Source organism: Podarcis filfolensis (genome assembly GCF_964270895.1).
Source record: "Podarcis filfolensis genome assembly, chromosome: 2".
Taxonomy (NCBI): Eukaryota; Metazoa; Chordata; class Lepidosauria; order Squamata; family Lacertidae; genus Podarcis; species Podarcis filfolensis.
The window spans coordinates 24,960,171-24,976,706 of record NC_139605.1 but is presented as its reverse complement, the minus strand read 5'-3'; the positions used below and the strand labels follow the sequence as shown (position 1 = coordinate 24,976,706).

The following is a 16,536-nucleotide window of genomic DNA, read 5'->3' as shown; positions in this document are numbered from 1 at the left end:
GGTGCTGGAGCATGAAGCTCCTCCACTGACTCTGGGCAGCTCCCAGCAGAATATTAAAAACACGCCAAAACATCAAACATTAAAAACTTCCCTAAACAAGGCTGCCTTCAGATGTCTTCTAAAAGTCAGACAGTTTATTTCCTTGACATCTGATGGGAGGGCGTTCCACAGGGCGGGCGCCACTACCAAGAAGGCCCTCTGCATGGTTCCCTGTAACCTCACTTCTTCCAGTGTGGGAACCGCCAGAATGCCCTCAGAGCTGGACCTCAGTGTCCGGGCTGAACGGTGGGGGTGGAGACGCTTCTTCAGGTAACTAACGGGAGTATCTGAAAGCAGAATTGGTGCTTCCAAGCTTCACTTCATGACTGCACCCAAGGGGGGAAAGTGGGGTGATGATAGCACGATGATGGCACTACCAGGACAAGACCTTGGGGCAGAAGTGCTAGGTTCGACTCATCATAATAATCAGGAGGGAGCCCCTCACCCCATCCCCAAATGCAGCAAACATGGTTCACCACATTCTGAAAAAAGTGAAAAAAATGCCATCTAAAGAGCAGCTTCTACCATAACAGTCTAAAATTATCTAACTGCACTGCTGGTGAATGATCCCAAGCTTCATTCACATAGCACTAAACAATGTGTGACGTCTGATTAGAAACATTTTCTTTTAAAAAATCTTTCTAAAGATAGTTCCCCCTTGTTCATCTTTTTAAGCAGCAGCATTTTCCAGCAGCAACGGCATCCCACAAAATACATTCAGGTGGTCCACAGCATGCCCACATTAAAATATTCATATTGATTTTAACTGTATTTTTATTGCTCCTTTTATTTCCTGTGTTGTTTTCTGTTGTATGACCGTCTGAATTCTATGGAAAGCAAATTGTAATGCAATATAAGGAATAAAAGCGGCAATACAAACATAATTAAAAACCATACAGGATCTACCACGGTGCATTACAATTAGTACAGCAGGCAGAAAAATCCTTACACGGTCGGCCAGGGCACTCAGCAATTTTCAAGTGGGCAGGGTGAGTGAGAGGATCGCTGATCAAGATACATTTAAAAGCCCTTTAAGTACAGTACTAAGAGTCACTAAAAGAAGGTTTGAACACTGTAAAAAGCTCTCCCAACACCACTTCTGGAACTGAAAGGCGCCTCAGGAAACGATGGTTGATGGTCTCAGAAACCACTGAGACACCCAGGAGAACGAACAGGGTTTTTTTTGGTCTGTTACATTTGGTTAGATTTGTTATGTCCCTCCATGGTTCTCTCCTCACCTGTTTTTAGAGGAAGGGAGGGGTATAAATTTAAGAAAATATTTTATACTCACAACAACCCTGTGAGGTAGGTTAGGCTGAAAGATAGTACTGGCCTGAGGTCTCCCAGTGAGCTTTACGGCTGAGTGTGGATTACTTTACCCTGCTTGTGTCGGAGATACATACAGATTGTTATGCGTGGCACACAGCAATCCTAGAGCCATAGAATTGTAGAGCTGGAACAGACCCCTGTCATCTAGTCCATCCCCTGCAATGCAGGAATCACAGCTGAATAATTCCTGGCAGATGGCCACCCGACATCTGCTTAAAAACTTCCACTGTAAGAGAGTCAAGCACCTTCAGTGACGATCAGCAGGAATGGAGTAGGTCAAAGTTGTCTGAAAGACCCACTCTGGAAGAATGGCAGATGAAGTTGATTGACTGTATGGGACTGGCAGAAATGACCGGCAGAATCCGCGACCAGGGAGAAAAGTCAGCAGAAGAAGATTGGAAGAAATTTAAGGACTATTTACAGAAATACTATAAAATTAATGAACTTTGAAAAGTTGTTGGTTTGAGTTTTGGTGGTCTCTAGCTGTTATGATAAAGATAATGGGGATTAAGATTGTCTAAGTTATTATTTTAAAAAAAAAAGTGGAATGAAAATAAGGTTTATTTTAAAAGGAATGTTAAGAGATTAGGATTTGCTGAATTATCAGGTTGAACTAGAAAACAAGAAGGGGAGGTATGAGGAAGTCAAAGAAATATGTTATTGAAAGATTGTTATTGAAATTGATCTGTTTTTAATATTTTTCTTTTTCTTTTTCTTTTTGTGTTTATATAAAATTGGAAAATCTAATAAATATTTATATATAAAAAAACCAAAGTTGTCTGAAAGAGTCCGACATGCACAACTGGACTCCATGACTATCATATACAGTGGTACCTCGGGTTAAGTACTTAATTCGTTCTGGAGATCCATACTTAACCTGAAACTGTTCTTAACCTGAAGCACCACTTTAGCTAATGGGGCCTCCTGCTGCTGCCACGCCGCCAGAGCACGATTTCTGTTCTCATCCTGAAGCAAAGTTCTTAACCTGAAGCACTATTTCTGGGTTGCGGAGTCTGTAACCTGAAGCATATGTAACCTGAAGCGTATGTAGCCCGAGGTACCACTCTATGGGCAAGCAAGATTTTGGAACTTGTCCACAGTATGGGGTACAGCTGTCAAGTTTCGCTCCTAATTCCACTTCACCTCTAACATTTGGAATATATCTCCATAATTATGCCTGAGGGAAAGCACGGCTGCCTGAATCCATCCTGCGAGGGTGCAATTCCTGACCCTGTGATCATGATTAAGGTAAAGGTAAAGGACCCCTGACAGTTAAGTTCAGTCGCGAACGACTCTAGGGTTGCGGCGCTCATCTTGCTTTACTGGCCGAGGGAGCAGACGTTTGTCCGCAGACAGTTTTTCCGGGTCATGTGGCCAGCATGACTAAGCTGCTTCTGGCGAAACCAGAGCAGTGCACGGAAATGCCATTTACCTTCCCACCGGAGTGGTACCTATTTATCTACTTGCACTTTGACGTGCTTTTGAACTGCTAGGTTGGCAGGAGCAGGGACCAAGGAACAGGAGCTCACCCCGTCGCGGGGATTCGAACCGCCAACCTTCCGATCGGCAAGTCCTAGGCTCAGTGGTTTAGACCACAGCACCATCCGCGTCCATCATGACTACCACTCTCTTAAATTTCCTTCAGAGCCAATGCCAGCTGTGAAAAATAACATTTAAGGCACTTACTACATTCACTGGGAGATGGAAGCTTCAAACAAAAGCAAAGAAGAAGACAGATGGGAGAGGAAAGGGGTCTGCCATTTCACCCTAAATCAGGGCCAGATATAGGTTTGATGAGACCCTAAGCTACTGAAGGTAATGGTGCCCTTTATACAGTGGTACCTCGGGTTACATACGCTTCAGGTTACAGACTCCACTAACCCAGAAATAGTACCTGGGGTTAAGAACTTTGCTTCAGGATGAGAACAGAAATCACGTGGCGGCTGCAGGAGGCCCCATTAGCTAAAGTGGTGCTTCAGGTTAAGAATAGTTTCAGGTTAAGAATGGACCTCCAGAACAAATTAAGTACTTAACCCCAGGTACCACTGTATGTCCAGCTGTCCTCTGTCAACAACAAATTCTCACTGTTCTTCGTGTATTATATGCTATATGGTAATTTCTGGACCTAATAGGTATCTAAAGCCATTTGTACATAACAAATAAGAGCCTACACAACACAAAACAAAACAAAACACTGTTGCTGTATGTAGGTTTTAATTTATTTGTTTTTTATCATAAATTTTTGGAAATGTACATCCAGGTTTTTTTCCCTTTAATTTTTATGGGGCCCCCAAGAGAGTGGGGCCCTAAGCTATAGCTTGTTTAGCTTATACGTAAATCCGGCACTGTCCTAAATAGAGATAAACTTAGCAAAAGAAAGTAATGATATGTAGCGTGTGTAGCCTTTCAAGTCTCTCTAGTTCTAAGAGCTCAGGATTCGGTACATAGGAATGAAGTTTCCCTGGCCACTAATTTGTCTCTGGAGGTATTACAGAATGCTAACAAACATTCTAAATTGCACAGCAGTTTAGATTCAGACAAGGTGGTGGAAAAGTGCAGCCCCCTCCCTTCATGCACACAATGCGCCATTGGTGGGAAGGGGTTGAAGATGCACTCCTTCGTCTTTCTCCCACTGAACACTGTCCCCCAGAGCTACAGATCTCCCCTATGAACTAGGATCCTCCCAAATGCAGTCGCTGTCTCTTTCCTGCAAAATCTGGGAAGGTGATTGTCTGCCCCTCCCCATATGGATTGACCCAGACCCTGTGATTGCCATCTGAGGCCTTCTTCATGTTCCTCCTCCACAATAGGTCTTGAGGGTGGCAACACGAGAATGGGCCTTTTCCCAGTCGTGGAATGCTCTCTCTAAGGAGGCTCATTATGTATCTTTATCATTTCTCTTCTCACAGGCCTTTGGCCAATTAAGCAATCTATGGACATTTAAACTAGGGAGAGGTGTTGTTTTTGTTTGTTATTATGGGATGTCTTTTTGTGCGTGTGTTTTATGTTGTAGACAGCCCTGTGCACTTCACATGAAGGGCTGCCTGGAAATTTAATAAATAATAATGGTAATAATAATTATTATTATTATTCAGTGACCACAATCACCAAGGTTATTCCAGAGAAGATGCTGCAGCCATGGAGAGCTCAGCCCATACCAGACATTCTCTACCCTCCAGATGTTGCTGGACTCCAACTCCCATCAGCGTTGACTATTGGCAGTGCTGGCTGGGGTGGCAGATGTAGTTCAGCAACAACTGGAAGGCCAAAGGTTCCCCACCCCTGGAGATGGCATTTCTCAGTCTGGCTGATTACTTGGGGCAAAAATGGCCTTGGGAAGCACCACATGGACACTGAATTGACCCTACAAACCAGTCCCAAGCGATCCTGCATGCCCCAGCTCCCTCTACCCATGGCTGCCTGATGCTGTACAGATGCAATGTACTATAATGGTAGTACTATAATGCAATGTACTGTCTAATGTAGTTGGGAACCATCCGAGAAAATGAAGACAGGTAATGCTTTCTGCAGATGCACGACCTGCATTTTATGACGCCATAATTTTAGGATGTTTTCCTGTCTTTATGGCATGCGGCCATTACTGTTATTCCATGAATTGGCAGTTGACTCTTATTTGTGAATAAATCAATGTATTCCTACAGATTGAACGGGCCTTACTGTTTATAGAAGCATTACCTGCGTATAGCACATCTATCTTATTCTCTCACGCCCCCACCCCCAATTCGGATCGAAGCTGGCTTTGGACACATAAAAATGCAATATTTCCTAAGACGGTGCAGGATCGATACCGGACAGAGACGGATGGTGCGTGCGGCTACCAACGCCGTGCGCAAAGCCGGCTTCCCTAGCCGGCGGCGGGAGCGGAGTCAATGTGGGAGCGAGTGTTGCAGGGCAGGTGGGCGACCCCCCCCCCAATCCCACGTGGGCCGCGTGCGCGCAACCCGCAAGTGAGTGAAAGTGGCACCTGGAGAAAGCGAAGGCAGAAGGGGGAGGACCGGGGGAGGGGACACTGGAGGCGCCAGGTGCCAACTAGCCAGAGCGCAGGAACGCGCTAAAGCGCAACGCAGGCGAGGTAGTGGTGGCCCCCTAAGGAAATGCCAGAGGAGGAGCAGGCAGGCGGCAGGACGCGTAGGGAAGCATCAAGGCGCTAGAGCGCATTGAGGAGCAGGCAGCGGTGACGGCACGCCCGGCCCCGAAGGGCGCCCGAGACACGTGAGGGGAAGCAGCCGGGGGCCGAGTGGGAGGCAAGCAGGCAGGCAGGGCTGCGAGGGGAGGGGACAGCCTGCCGGGGGGGGGGGCGGGAGGCGAGGAAGCAAAAGCGGAGCGCCAGCAGCTGCGCCGCGGCCCCTCGCTCGGAAGGCGCAGCAGCCTCGGCTCGCCCTGTGCGCAGCGCGCGCGGCCACCCTAGCCAAGCCGAAGCGCGCCCAGGCCGGCCGGACAGCCCCCTCTCGCCGCTGCCATGTTCAGCCGGAGCGCGCGGAAGCGCCTCTCCAGCCGATCGGTGAGTCCGCGAGGATCGCGTGGTCTGGGAGACCCGGTGGATGGGGGAGAGAGGGGGCTGGGAATCTGCCGCGGGTCTAAGATTATTTCGTTGTCTGGGCGAGGGGAAAGAAATGGGTCCCGGAGAGAGAGCCCACCCTGGCAAGCAAGAGAGACCCCCTTCGTGCGCCCTGGCCAGGGCATCGCGCCTCACTGGGCACCTCCTCTCCACCCCCTCCACCCTGTGAACAGGTTGGTCCGGGACCCCCCTCCCCACTGTGGCGCCCACCCGCTTCCAAAGGCAAAGCCCCAGCCATGGCTAGGTCACAGCACCTTGACTTGCTGCTCCCTTTGTCCAAGGCGCGGGGAGAACCGGGTCAGTTTCCCACCAGCTGGACCTTTTCAGATGCTAATCATCTCCTTCCACCACCCAGCGCTACTCTTCCGTGGAGGGAGATGCCGTTTCCCGATGGAGCGATTTATTAAATTTGTCTTTAGATAATTAAAAAAAAAATGTTTGCAAACAGATCTACTCCTCATTTTATCAATGGGCGGGCAATCAGCTGGTGCGTCTTTAACAAGGTTGGGTCTGTCCCCCCCCCCCGCCATTCTTTCCAGGGAGGTGGGAGAGGGAGGCAGAGAGCATGTTGTTTGTATTCATGGGGTTCCTTCTTTTTCTTCAATGAAGTTGACCGCCTTGGGTGAGCTGGAACGAGAGCGGCCTTGCAACAACTGCGGTGACCAGTGTCCGGGCTTTGCGCTTCATAAATGGAGGTAAGGAGACAAACGTTTCTCACACACACACACACACAGTCCCCAAGGAGTTGTGGAAACAATGAGAGGCAGAGTGCAAGCTCGCTGGAAAGCCTTACGCCCTGTGTCTGTTTGAGTGCTTTAAATGTGATCTCTGGACGTGTAATAAAACCTGGTGGTTGGTGTTGTTGATTCCTCCCTGTCATATCGGTGTGCTGTTCTGTTGGGTTTGTTCAAGACTTCTTTCCGGCTTGTGATCATCCTTTCCAGCAGTCGTTCTCTGTGGCATTATCTGCCCCAGGTCTCACCACAAAGTTCCATAACTATTACTCCTGTTGCTTCAGTTTTGACGAACAACATTGGGTGGCATTTCTCTACGTGCTTCATTTGTGAGCAGGAACTGCCCTTTGTTTGTAGGTTTTTATGTAGTGACAGGTGCCTCTGATTTTAAGAAAAGCAACAACTCCGAAATCCACAGTCGGGCAATACTGACCAAAATGTCACTAAAGAGTGTGCAATCTTTTGAATTTTCCAGAAGTCATCTTCAAGATAGATGGTCTACAAAGCAGAGGTTGAGAATTGCAGGGTTGGGGGTGTTGTTACAGAAAAGTTGGTAGGCTCTTGAAGCCTTGAGGTCTATATTTTGTTGCAATCTGAAGACGGTTACCTGACTTAACCATTAACCCCCCCCCCCAAAAAAAACAAAAAACCTTCCTTGCATTAGTGATGTATTGTCTTCCTAGCGATAGTGTGATGTAGTGGTTAGGGTGCTGAACTAGGACTTGGGAGACTAGGGTTCAAATCTCCACTCAGCTATGAAACCCACTGACCTTGGAGATCAGTCCCTATCTCTCAGCCTAACCTACCTCACAGGGTTGTTGTGAGGACAATATGGAGAGCGGGGAGAGAGGTTTGGATGTTACCTTGAGCTCCTTGGAGGAGAGGAGGAATAGACTAGCAAAATCAGCCAGTAAAAATAAAATGAGTGCTGAAGAGGGCACTGGAACTGTAAACCAAGAAAATCTTTAATAAAAATACATTTAAAAAGAAAGAAAGAAAGAAAGAAAAAGAAAGAAAGAAAGAATTCACACAGATGCAAGCCGTCTCTACATATGTAGAAGTGTGGAGAAGCAGTGGCAGACCTTGGGGGTCTCAAATTTCAGCGACGCTAAAATTCGCCCCCCTGCCTCTCCCCCTTCCAATCTGCATCATAGTTGTGGTGCCCCTTGTAGCACCCTCAAGGCTCTGTGCCCAGTGTGACTGAACTGGTTGTTGTTGTTGTTTAGTTGTTTAGTCGTGTCCGACTCTTCGTGACCCCATGGACCAGAGCAGCCAGGCACTCTTGTCTTCCACTGCCTCCCACAGTTTGGTCAAACTCATGCTGGTAGCTTCGAGAACACTGTCCAACCATCTCGCCCTCTGTCGTCCCCTTCTCCTTGTACCCTCCATCTTTCCCAACATCAGGGTCTTTTCCAGGGAGTCTTCTCTTCTCACAAGGTGGCCAAAGTATTGGAGCCTCAGCTTCAGGATCTGTCCTTCCAGTGAGCATTCAGGGCTGATTTCCTTAAGAATGGATAGGTTTGATCTTCTTGCAGTCCAGGGGACTCTCAAGAGTCTCCTCCAGCACCATAATTCAAAAGCATCAATTCACACTCCCCTAAATCTGCTTCTGGGAGGAGGGTACACTTGTTGATTTGTACAGCTCAGTTATTGTGTACAGAGCCTGGACACCTGCTGAATACAACGTGTGAACCCCTCTGTGGCCACTTGAGAGGAAAGTGAATTCCTAAAACCGCTGTAGCTACAGTTGCCAGGTGAGCTTTCTTTTCTCTTCGTCTGCTGGGAAAGGCAGTAGTCCTCTCGAAACAGCGGTGCAGTTCTGGACTCAGCTACAGACTTTCTGGATCCGCTGAGAGTGCTTCACTGTTGCGCTGTTCAAATGTGCTTGCTTTACTGTATTTTTAAGTAACGTGGATGCTAATTTTAATGTTTCAGTGAAATGGTTTGATTGGACATTTTTATTTCCATGCTTTTACATTGTTTTGCAATTGGTTTTTATACATGTAAGCTGCTTAGAGGCCGGCTTTGGCAGTTAAGCACCATATAAACTCATGAAGGTCAATAAGAATACACCAGCCTTCCCCAAGCTGGTAACCCTGCCTACCCAATATGTGTTTGGACTAGAGCAGTTAATAGTCAGGACTGATGAGTGCTGAAGTCCAACATCTGGAGAAAACCATGTTGCCTACCCCTGTCATATACTTTAAGGATTCTGACCATGGTTGCCTTTTCCTTAATTGTGACCCAGAACCGTAAGATGGCAACAACAGCTTTTGTTACAGGGAACCAGGCAGAGGGCCTTCTCAGTAGTGGCGCCCTCCCTGTGGAACGCCCTCCCACCAGATGTCAAAGAAAAAAACAACTACCAGACTTTTAGAAGATATCTGAAGGCAGCCCTGTTTAGGGAAGCTTTTAATGTTTGACGCACTAGTGTATTTTAATATTTGGTTGGAAGCTGCCCAGAGTGGCTGGTGAAACCCAGCCAGATGGGCGGGCTATAAATAATAATAATAATAATAATAATAATAATAATAATAATAATAATTATTATTATTATTATTATTCCTACCCAAATGCATAGTGTGTGTGGAGGGGGGGGGAGAGGCCTAACAGGGCAATTGCTTGGGGTACAAAAAAATTTAGGGACTCATATAATTGTAGAGTTGGAAGGGACCACAATTGCCATCTGGTCCAACCCCCTGTAATGCCAGAATCTTTTGTCCAACGTGGGGCTTGAGCCCACAGCTTTTAGATTTAGAGTCTCATGCTCTACTGACTTGAGCTATAGAGCCAAGTGCCATTGGTTAGTTGGTTTGTTTTAATTTAGTTTTATTGTATGACGTTGCATAAGAAAGTATATTATTGAAAACCGTAAGGCATCGTGCAATTATCCGCAAGCTGATTTATTACTACTGTATTCTTTGAGAGGTGGTCATACACTCTACATTTATAAAACCCGTTTGAAAAACAGTACTGTACATAAACATTTAACATGATGAGCCATTGGTTTTGTGTGGCACCTTTGTGTGGTGAGCCATCAGAACCAGAGCTTGGGACATCTTATCAGTGAAGTATTTTCAACTCCCCACCCCACTGGGCCCTTTTGGACAGGAACGCTTCTTGCGTGAATAACTTCTTCCTGGCTCTGCTTCGGTCCTTTAACTCTGACTCACCTCTGACGGCTGCCTGCAGCTCAACCCTCACATCTTTTTGCAAGATCTGCATGTTTCTGTGCAAGAACGTCTTGCAATCGCCTTACCGTAGGGTGAGAAACTCCTGCAACCCCATGGTACAGCCTGTCTCATTACATGATTCACTGTGGGTTGAGTGGGTGCATTTGCAGTTTGCTGTAATAGGACATTTTCTACTGCTGGCTGCAAGCCCTGCTTAGATGGAGGAGCCATTATAGTTCGAAAGCACGTCAAAGTGCAAGTAGATAAATAGTACCACTCCGGCGGAAAGGTAAACGGTGTTTCTGTGCACTGCTCTGGTTCGCCAGAAGCGGCTTAGTCATGCTGGTCACATGACCCAGAAGCTGTACGCCGGCTCCCTCGGCCAATAAAGTGAGATGAGCACCGCAACCCCAGAGTCGTCCATGACTGGACCTAATGGTCAGGGGTACCTTTCCCTTTTTATCCTGGCAATGCTGTTGAGAAATCTTAGGGAGAAAAGCTACCATAGACCTGCTGGTGGCGGGGGCGGGGGGAAGTATCAGATTGGTGGGCCCAAGAGACAGAGCCTTTTCTGTGGTGGCTCCATCCTGACAGGATGCCCTTATGCAGGAGGGATTACTGGCAACCTCCCTATTTTTATTTATTATTATCATTGTTATTATTTATTGAATTTATATACCACCCTATACCTGGAGGTTTCAGGGCGGTTCACAGAAAAGATCAACATAAAGACCACTAGATAGATAGATAGGTGGGTAGGTAAGTAGGTAGATAGCCAGACAGACAGACAGGCATAGACATAGACATAAAGATATAATCAAAAATATATAATTTTAATTGGTGCTGATTTTATCATTGTGGCTTTATGGCATACTATTGTAATGCTCTTGTTTTAGTTAAGTGATACGGTATGTATAAAGATAGTGGTTTTTTTCTGTTTCCCCTTTTATTTGGTAGACGATCTTGAGGACAGGTTTTTTTAAACTCATGCTATTTAAAAATAAATATAAACAGTGCATGGTTCCAAGCTTTTCTTCCAATTCTCCCATTCATATTTGATGGCACAGCTGCCCATGGGTAGCCAAGTTGATGCCCTCTAGATTTTTTAAAAAAAATTATATTATTCCTTAGATTTATTCATGCCAACTCTTAATCGCTCTCATGGTCCGAGAGACCATGGTTGGACTACAGCACCCATCACCCCTGGCCCCTGACCATGATGGATGGGGCTGCTGTGCATTATAGTCCAACATCATATGCAGGCCACCAGGCTGCACCCAAGAGGCATATAGTCCTGTTCAGAAGTTCCCCTCACTGTGTATAGGGCTAATATGTGATAAAGGGGAGCCACACTAGGGTGAAGGTGTTGCTACAAACAAACCACACTGCAGCCAACCGAATGCAACCAATGAAGCTCTGGAACCCTCCAATCTCTTGCAATGCCAAAAATAATATATATATAAACAAATAAAGGACCTACTCACTTGATGCTGACACAGAAACTTTGCACAAACACTATGCAATAGAATGAAAGATCATGATCCACCGTCTCTCTCTCTCTCTCTCTCCTCTCTTACCAAATGTAAACGAACAGTGAAAAAGACTCTATGAATCAAAAGGAGACATGCTCTATGCACTTTTCCATGTTTATTTGTGTTTTGTTAACACAAGGGCTAATATTTGGAGAGGGGATGGGCAGTAGGGTGACCTCAGGCTGATGCCTAATTCTCCTATGGTCCAGGGCTGAGGCTGTGCACATGGAAGGGCTTAAGAGACCTCACAGGGTCTCTTCTGGCTGTTGCCCTTGTTCTCATCCACGGAGCTGACCAAAGGCATTTCCCATCTCCAAAAAGAGCCACACAGAGGAGACCTTTTCCAATATGCAATGTGGAGGTATCAGAGCTGCACGGATGTGAGAAGATCTATTTGCATCTCGTTCCGTAGCAGTGCTGCAGTTCTGTTGGGCTGTCTCTGCCTCTGCAGGTGAAGACAAGCTGGTGTGGCGCAGTGGTTCAAAGTGTTGGACCATCACCTGGCAGACCAGGGTTCAAATCCCCACTCAACCATGAACCCCAGAAGATCAAGGTTCAAACCACTCACTCACCAGGTGACCTTGGGGGCCAGCCACTGCCTCTCTCAGCCTAACCTTTGGGGGGGGGGGGTAAATGAGGAGGGGACCTTCCAAGACACCCTTTCTTTAACCATATTAATGACCCAAACCAAGACCTTGTTATACCAAGCACCATCACCCAACTGAGCTTCATCTCTTCCATCCAAGATGACATCTATGCCTAACCTATGTGAACGTGTGCTGGTTCGTTTTTGAAAGCCACCTAAACCCGCAGTATTAAATTGGAGGGTTTTAAGCAGAGGTCGGATGGCCATCTGTCATGGATGCTTTAGCTGAGATTCTTGCAATGCTACTCTACAATTCTATGAATTTTGTATGTTAATTATGCATTGTATGAAGTCCCTGGATCAACAGCCAACTAGTTTCACTGTGAACCCTTGAGATACGATTCCCTCACCCCCTTGCTTCCCCCCACCCCCATCTCGAGAACCAGCCAAAATATGCCATTCCACGAACCAATACCCTCTCCTAAGGAGGAAGAGGCAGAACATCATCTCCTATATTACACTGGGCTCCAGAGGCCTTTGGGACACCCCAAAGCCCAGCATCTCTGCAGGGGACACCCCCTTCTCCCCAGTAAAGAGGATGGGGACTTGCTTTTGTGGTCATGCTGGCTCGCTAGAGGAGATAGGGACACTCTTTGCGGATTCCCTGTTTATTTACTTCTGTCATGGGCACCTGACTGGCCACTGTGAGAACAGAATGTTGGACTAGATGAGCCATTTGCCTGACCCAGCAGGGCTCCTTGTATGTTCTTAGGATGACTAACTCATGGCCTGGAGGCCTGATTGAATCCCCCCAGCAAATTTTTCTAATCAACTAAGGAGGGGATGCAGACTGTGGGTGGGTGGCCACTCCCAGCATGTGGACTTTAGCGGGTTGGCTAAGGTTGAATGCTGCCTCTGGGCCAAAGAAGGCAGCCTTAGTCAGAATCAAGTTCTTTACTTATTTATTTATTGAGCAATTACACTCTCATTCACCCTTAGAAATATATGTGCTGAAGGAAATCTGATGTTGGGATTATTTGCCCCCATTGGTGACTAGTTATTCCAGTGTGAATGGCTTTATACTTTCTGTGCATCTAATCTATAATTTGCCATCTTGCTCACTTACCTTGCCTGAAAAGATTTTTTGGGGGGAGTTCTTCACAGCCTGTTCTGGTGTTCAGAACAGCCCCGAATAATTTGGCTTTTGTGATTTTGTACACAGAAGGAAAAGCTACAAGCCTGTTTCAGCCACATTAAAATGCTTGATAAAGCTAAAAGAAAACAATAGGTTTCAAGGGAATGTACAGCTTAAGGAAACAAGGCTAGATCAATTAACCACTGGGGTTCTTAAGCTTCTTTCTCGTAATCTTTTAACTGTACAGTTTTTGCTGTTAAATGTAAATTGGACTTGGGGCTTCAAAGATGGGAATTTACAAGATACCTCGGGGAGGCTAGAGTTCTAAGCCTGTGATACATTCAGAAAGCAAATTGTCCCAATTGCTGATGCAAGCGTTGTGCATTTATTATCATTATGTGGAACCTTATGCTTCCTAATTAGCCATGATTTCTTTTTCGCCATGATCTGTGCTGCCGTTTTATTAACCCGGGCAAAAATTGCTGTGGCTAGAAGATCAAAGGGGATGTTTAAAAGTCCTTCGTGAAAGGAGGAGAATGTCTTGACTGACAATTGAAAAATATTCCTGGATCTCTCTTTCTCTCTTTCTCCTTTGTAGGACGCATCACTTAAAAAGGAAAAAGAAAAATGTAATTCCAAATGTTCTCTTTGGAGACATACATTTCATTTTATGTGATTTCATTCCTCTCCCTTTAAGAGCTAATTTGCACCGTACTTCTAGTTCATTATTTTAATTTACAGGATGTGGCCTGTTTTACAATCTGTCCTTTCCTTAAATTGCTTTCAGAAACATTCTCCTGAAAGTACAGTTTCAATTAGAGCAATTATCCATACAAGTGACCCGGGGGGGGGGGGGGAGAGAAGAGACCATGTTATAGTTCAGCCAATTGGCAGCAACAGGAAGTTGCCCTGGGGGCCTATCAACACCCCCTCATCAATGATGGCTCCTCCTTTCCCCCCTCCCCTGCCATCATTGCCCCTTCCTCCTCTGTGTCTGTGCTGGCAACCACCTCTTCTCCCTCCCTGCTGTTTGCCAGGAGATCCCACTGGCCTGCCGACCTTCCAAAAGCTGGCTTTTAATAGACTGGAGAGGAGGGAAGATGGGAGATGGGCTGGAGCCACCCATCTCCTGTCATAATACTGATGTTGACAGAAAGAGGGGACATGCTGCGGGCTTTACAAAAGATGTAAGGCCTTCTAATTATACAGCAGAGCCCAAGACTGAAACATAATACATACTCAACCCCCAATCTTAAATGGGATTAAATACAAAATACAGTCATACCTTGGAAGTAGTACAGTGGTACCTCGGGTTAAGTACTTAATTCGTTCCGGAGGTCGGTTCTTAACCTGAAACTGTTCTTAACCTGAAGCACCACTTTAGCTAATGGGGCCTGCTGCGCTGCCGCCGCATGATTTCTGTTCTCATCCTGAAGCAAAGTTCTTAACCTGAAGCACTATTTCTGGGTTAGCGGAGTCTGTAACCTGAAGCGTATGTAACCTGAAGCCTATGTAACCTGATGTACCACTGTATATATATTGGGAAAGCCCCGTCGGATGTTCGGCTTCCAAAAATAGTTCGTAAACTGGAACAGTCACTTCTGGGTTTGCGGCATTTGGGACCCAAAACGTTCGAAAACTAAGCTTTTCGAAAACCAAGGTACAACTGTATGTATATTGGGAAAGCTTCCATAAAACTCTTGGCCTTAAGCTTTGTGGGGAGGAGGGAACCCTTCAATGATATTTTGCTGAGCATAAATGGTATTCTTAAGTGGGCACTTGCTGCTGACTTTGGAGCACAATGGGAAATGACCTCTTATTAAGGTTACCAGACGTCCCTGTTTCCCGGGTACAGTCCCCCGATTTACAAATCACAAAAAATCCATTGAAGTTGAAAAGTGTCCCTGGATTCATTGAAAAAAATCTGGTAACCTTATCGTAGGCATGTAAGTCCAGACCAAACCATTTCTTTACAGTCCCACTCAGGCTCCCTTGTACCCTTGAAGAGTTTGGATTTGATATCCCGCTTTATCACTCCCCTTCAGGAGTCTCAAAGCAGCTAACATTCTCCTTTCCCTTCCTCCCCCACAACAAACACTCTGTGAGGTGAGTGGGGCTGAGAGACTTCAGAGAAGTGTGACTGGCCCAAGGTCAGCAGCCAGTAGCTGCATGTGGAGGAGCGGGGAAGCGAACCCGGTTCACCAGATTACGAGTCTACCGCTCTTAACCACTACACCACACTGGCTCCCTTGGCAAGGAGATGTATTGGTGCCCCGGACTGTCAGAGGAACCAAACCGGAGTGGAGAGGCATGATTTTGGCGTCCCCTTGGGTGACCTCACTGAGCCCTAGGTACACCCCTTGACCCCCTTTGGAATATGGGGGTTCAGATAGTTCCATCAGGGAGCCGAAACGCTGTGCTAAAAATGGACCATTTCGTAAAACTGTCTTGTTTTGACTCGTAGAAGCTCTCCGGGGTCTCGGGCTGAGTTCTTTCTGAGCTTTGAGACAGTTTTAGGGGAGATGCCAGTTATCCTACTACAGTGGTACCTTGCTTGTCAAACTTAATCTGTTCCAGGAATCTGTTTGACTCCTGGAACGGTTTGAAAGCCAAGGCCAGGCTTCCGACTGGCTGCAGGAGCTTCTTGAACTCAACCAGAAGCGGCGGAAGCCCCATTGGACATTTGGCTTCCAAAAAATGTTCGCAAACCCAAACATTCACTCCCGGGTTTGTGGCGTTTGGGAGCCAAAATGTCCGAGTACCAAGGCAACCAAGGCACGACTGTACCTCAGTGCAGATGCTCTACTTCTGAGCAATAGGCCCTTCCAATAGCTCCGAACTGCGACGCTCACAGTGTTTTTGCAAACCTCCAGGCTAACGTTATGCCCCCTTTTCCCGATGTCCAGGCTATGTGTGGCGTTGCTTATGTAGCTGGAATAGCACCAAGCTGGCCCAAGAGCGAAGAACAGAAGCAGGCTGGCAGAACTGCAAAGCTTGCAGAAATACATACATACATATATATATATATATATATATATATATATATATATATATATATGGAGTGAGACTTTAAATGGAGGGGGGAGCCTCAGAAAGCATGTAATGAGGACTCAGCATGCTCAGTAGCCATGGAACACTGGAGCAACAAAAATGGAGTTGGAGAGAGGATTGAGAACAGCAGCTGGAATCGTAAACTTGTAATGCTTCTCGCTGCAACATTCTGTTGCAGTTCCTTCTTGTTTGGACTAGCTAGTGGCCATTGTGGGTGTTGCTGAAGCTCCTGTTAGATTTGTTGTTGTTGGGCATGCTGAATCCATAATTTGAAAAGAAAAGAAAGATCACCTGGAATTGCCTGCCCCTAATTTCTCTGCGCTTGTTCTGAATCTCTGGAGATGTTCCTTTAGTGTGTGTGTGTGTTTGTATCTGTCA

General features: G+C 46.4%; 1 protein-coding gene across 1 annotated transcript in view; it reads left to right on the top strand.

Annotated features, from left to right (window-relative positions):
* The first annotated feature begins 5,195 nt into the window (after nucleotides 1-5,195).
* The window catches only part of PRICKLE2 (prickle planar cell polarity protein 2), a 251,058-nt gene continuing 239,717 nt past the window's right edge, over nucleotides 5,196-16,536 (top strand). The window contains exons 1-2 of the mRNA XM_083600660.1: nucleotides 5,196-5,890; nucleotides 6,557-6,642. Of these exons, the coding sequence (XP_083456786.1) occupies nucleotides 5,849-5,890; nucleotides 6,557-6,642 (128 nt within the window). The 5' untranslated portion in view covers nucleotides 5,196-5,848. The remainder of the gene's footprint in view (nucleotides 5,891-6,556; nucleotides 6,643-16,536) is intronic.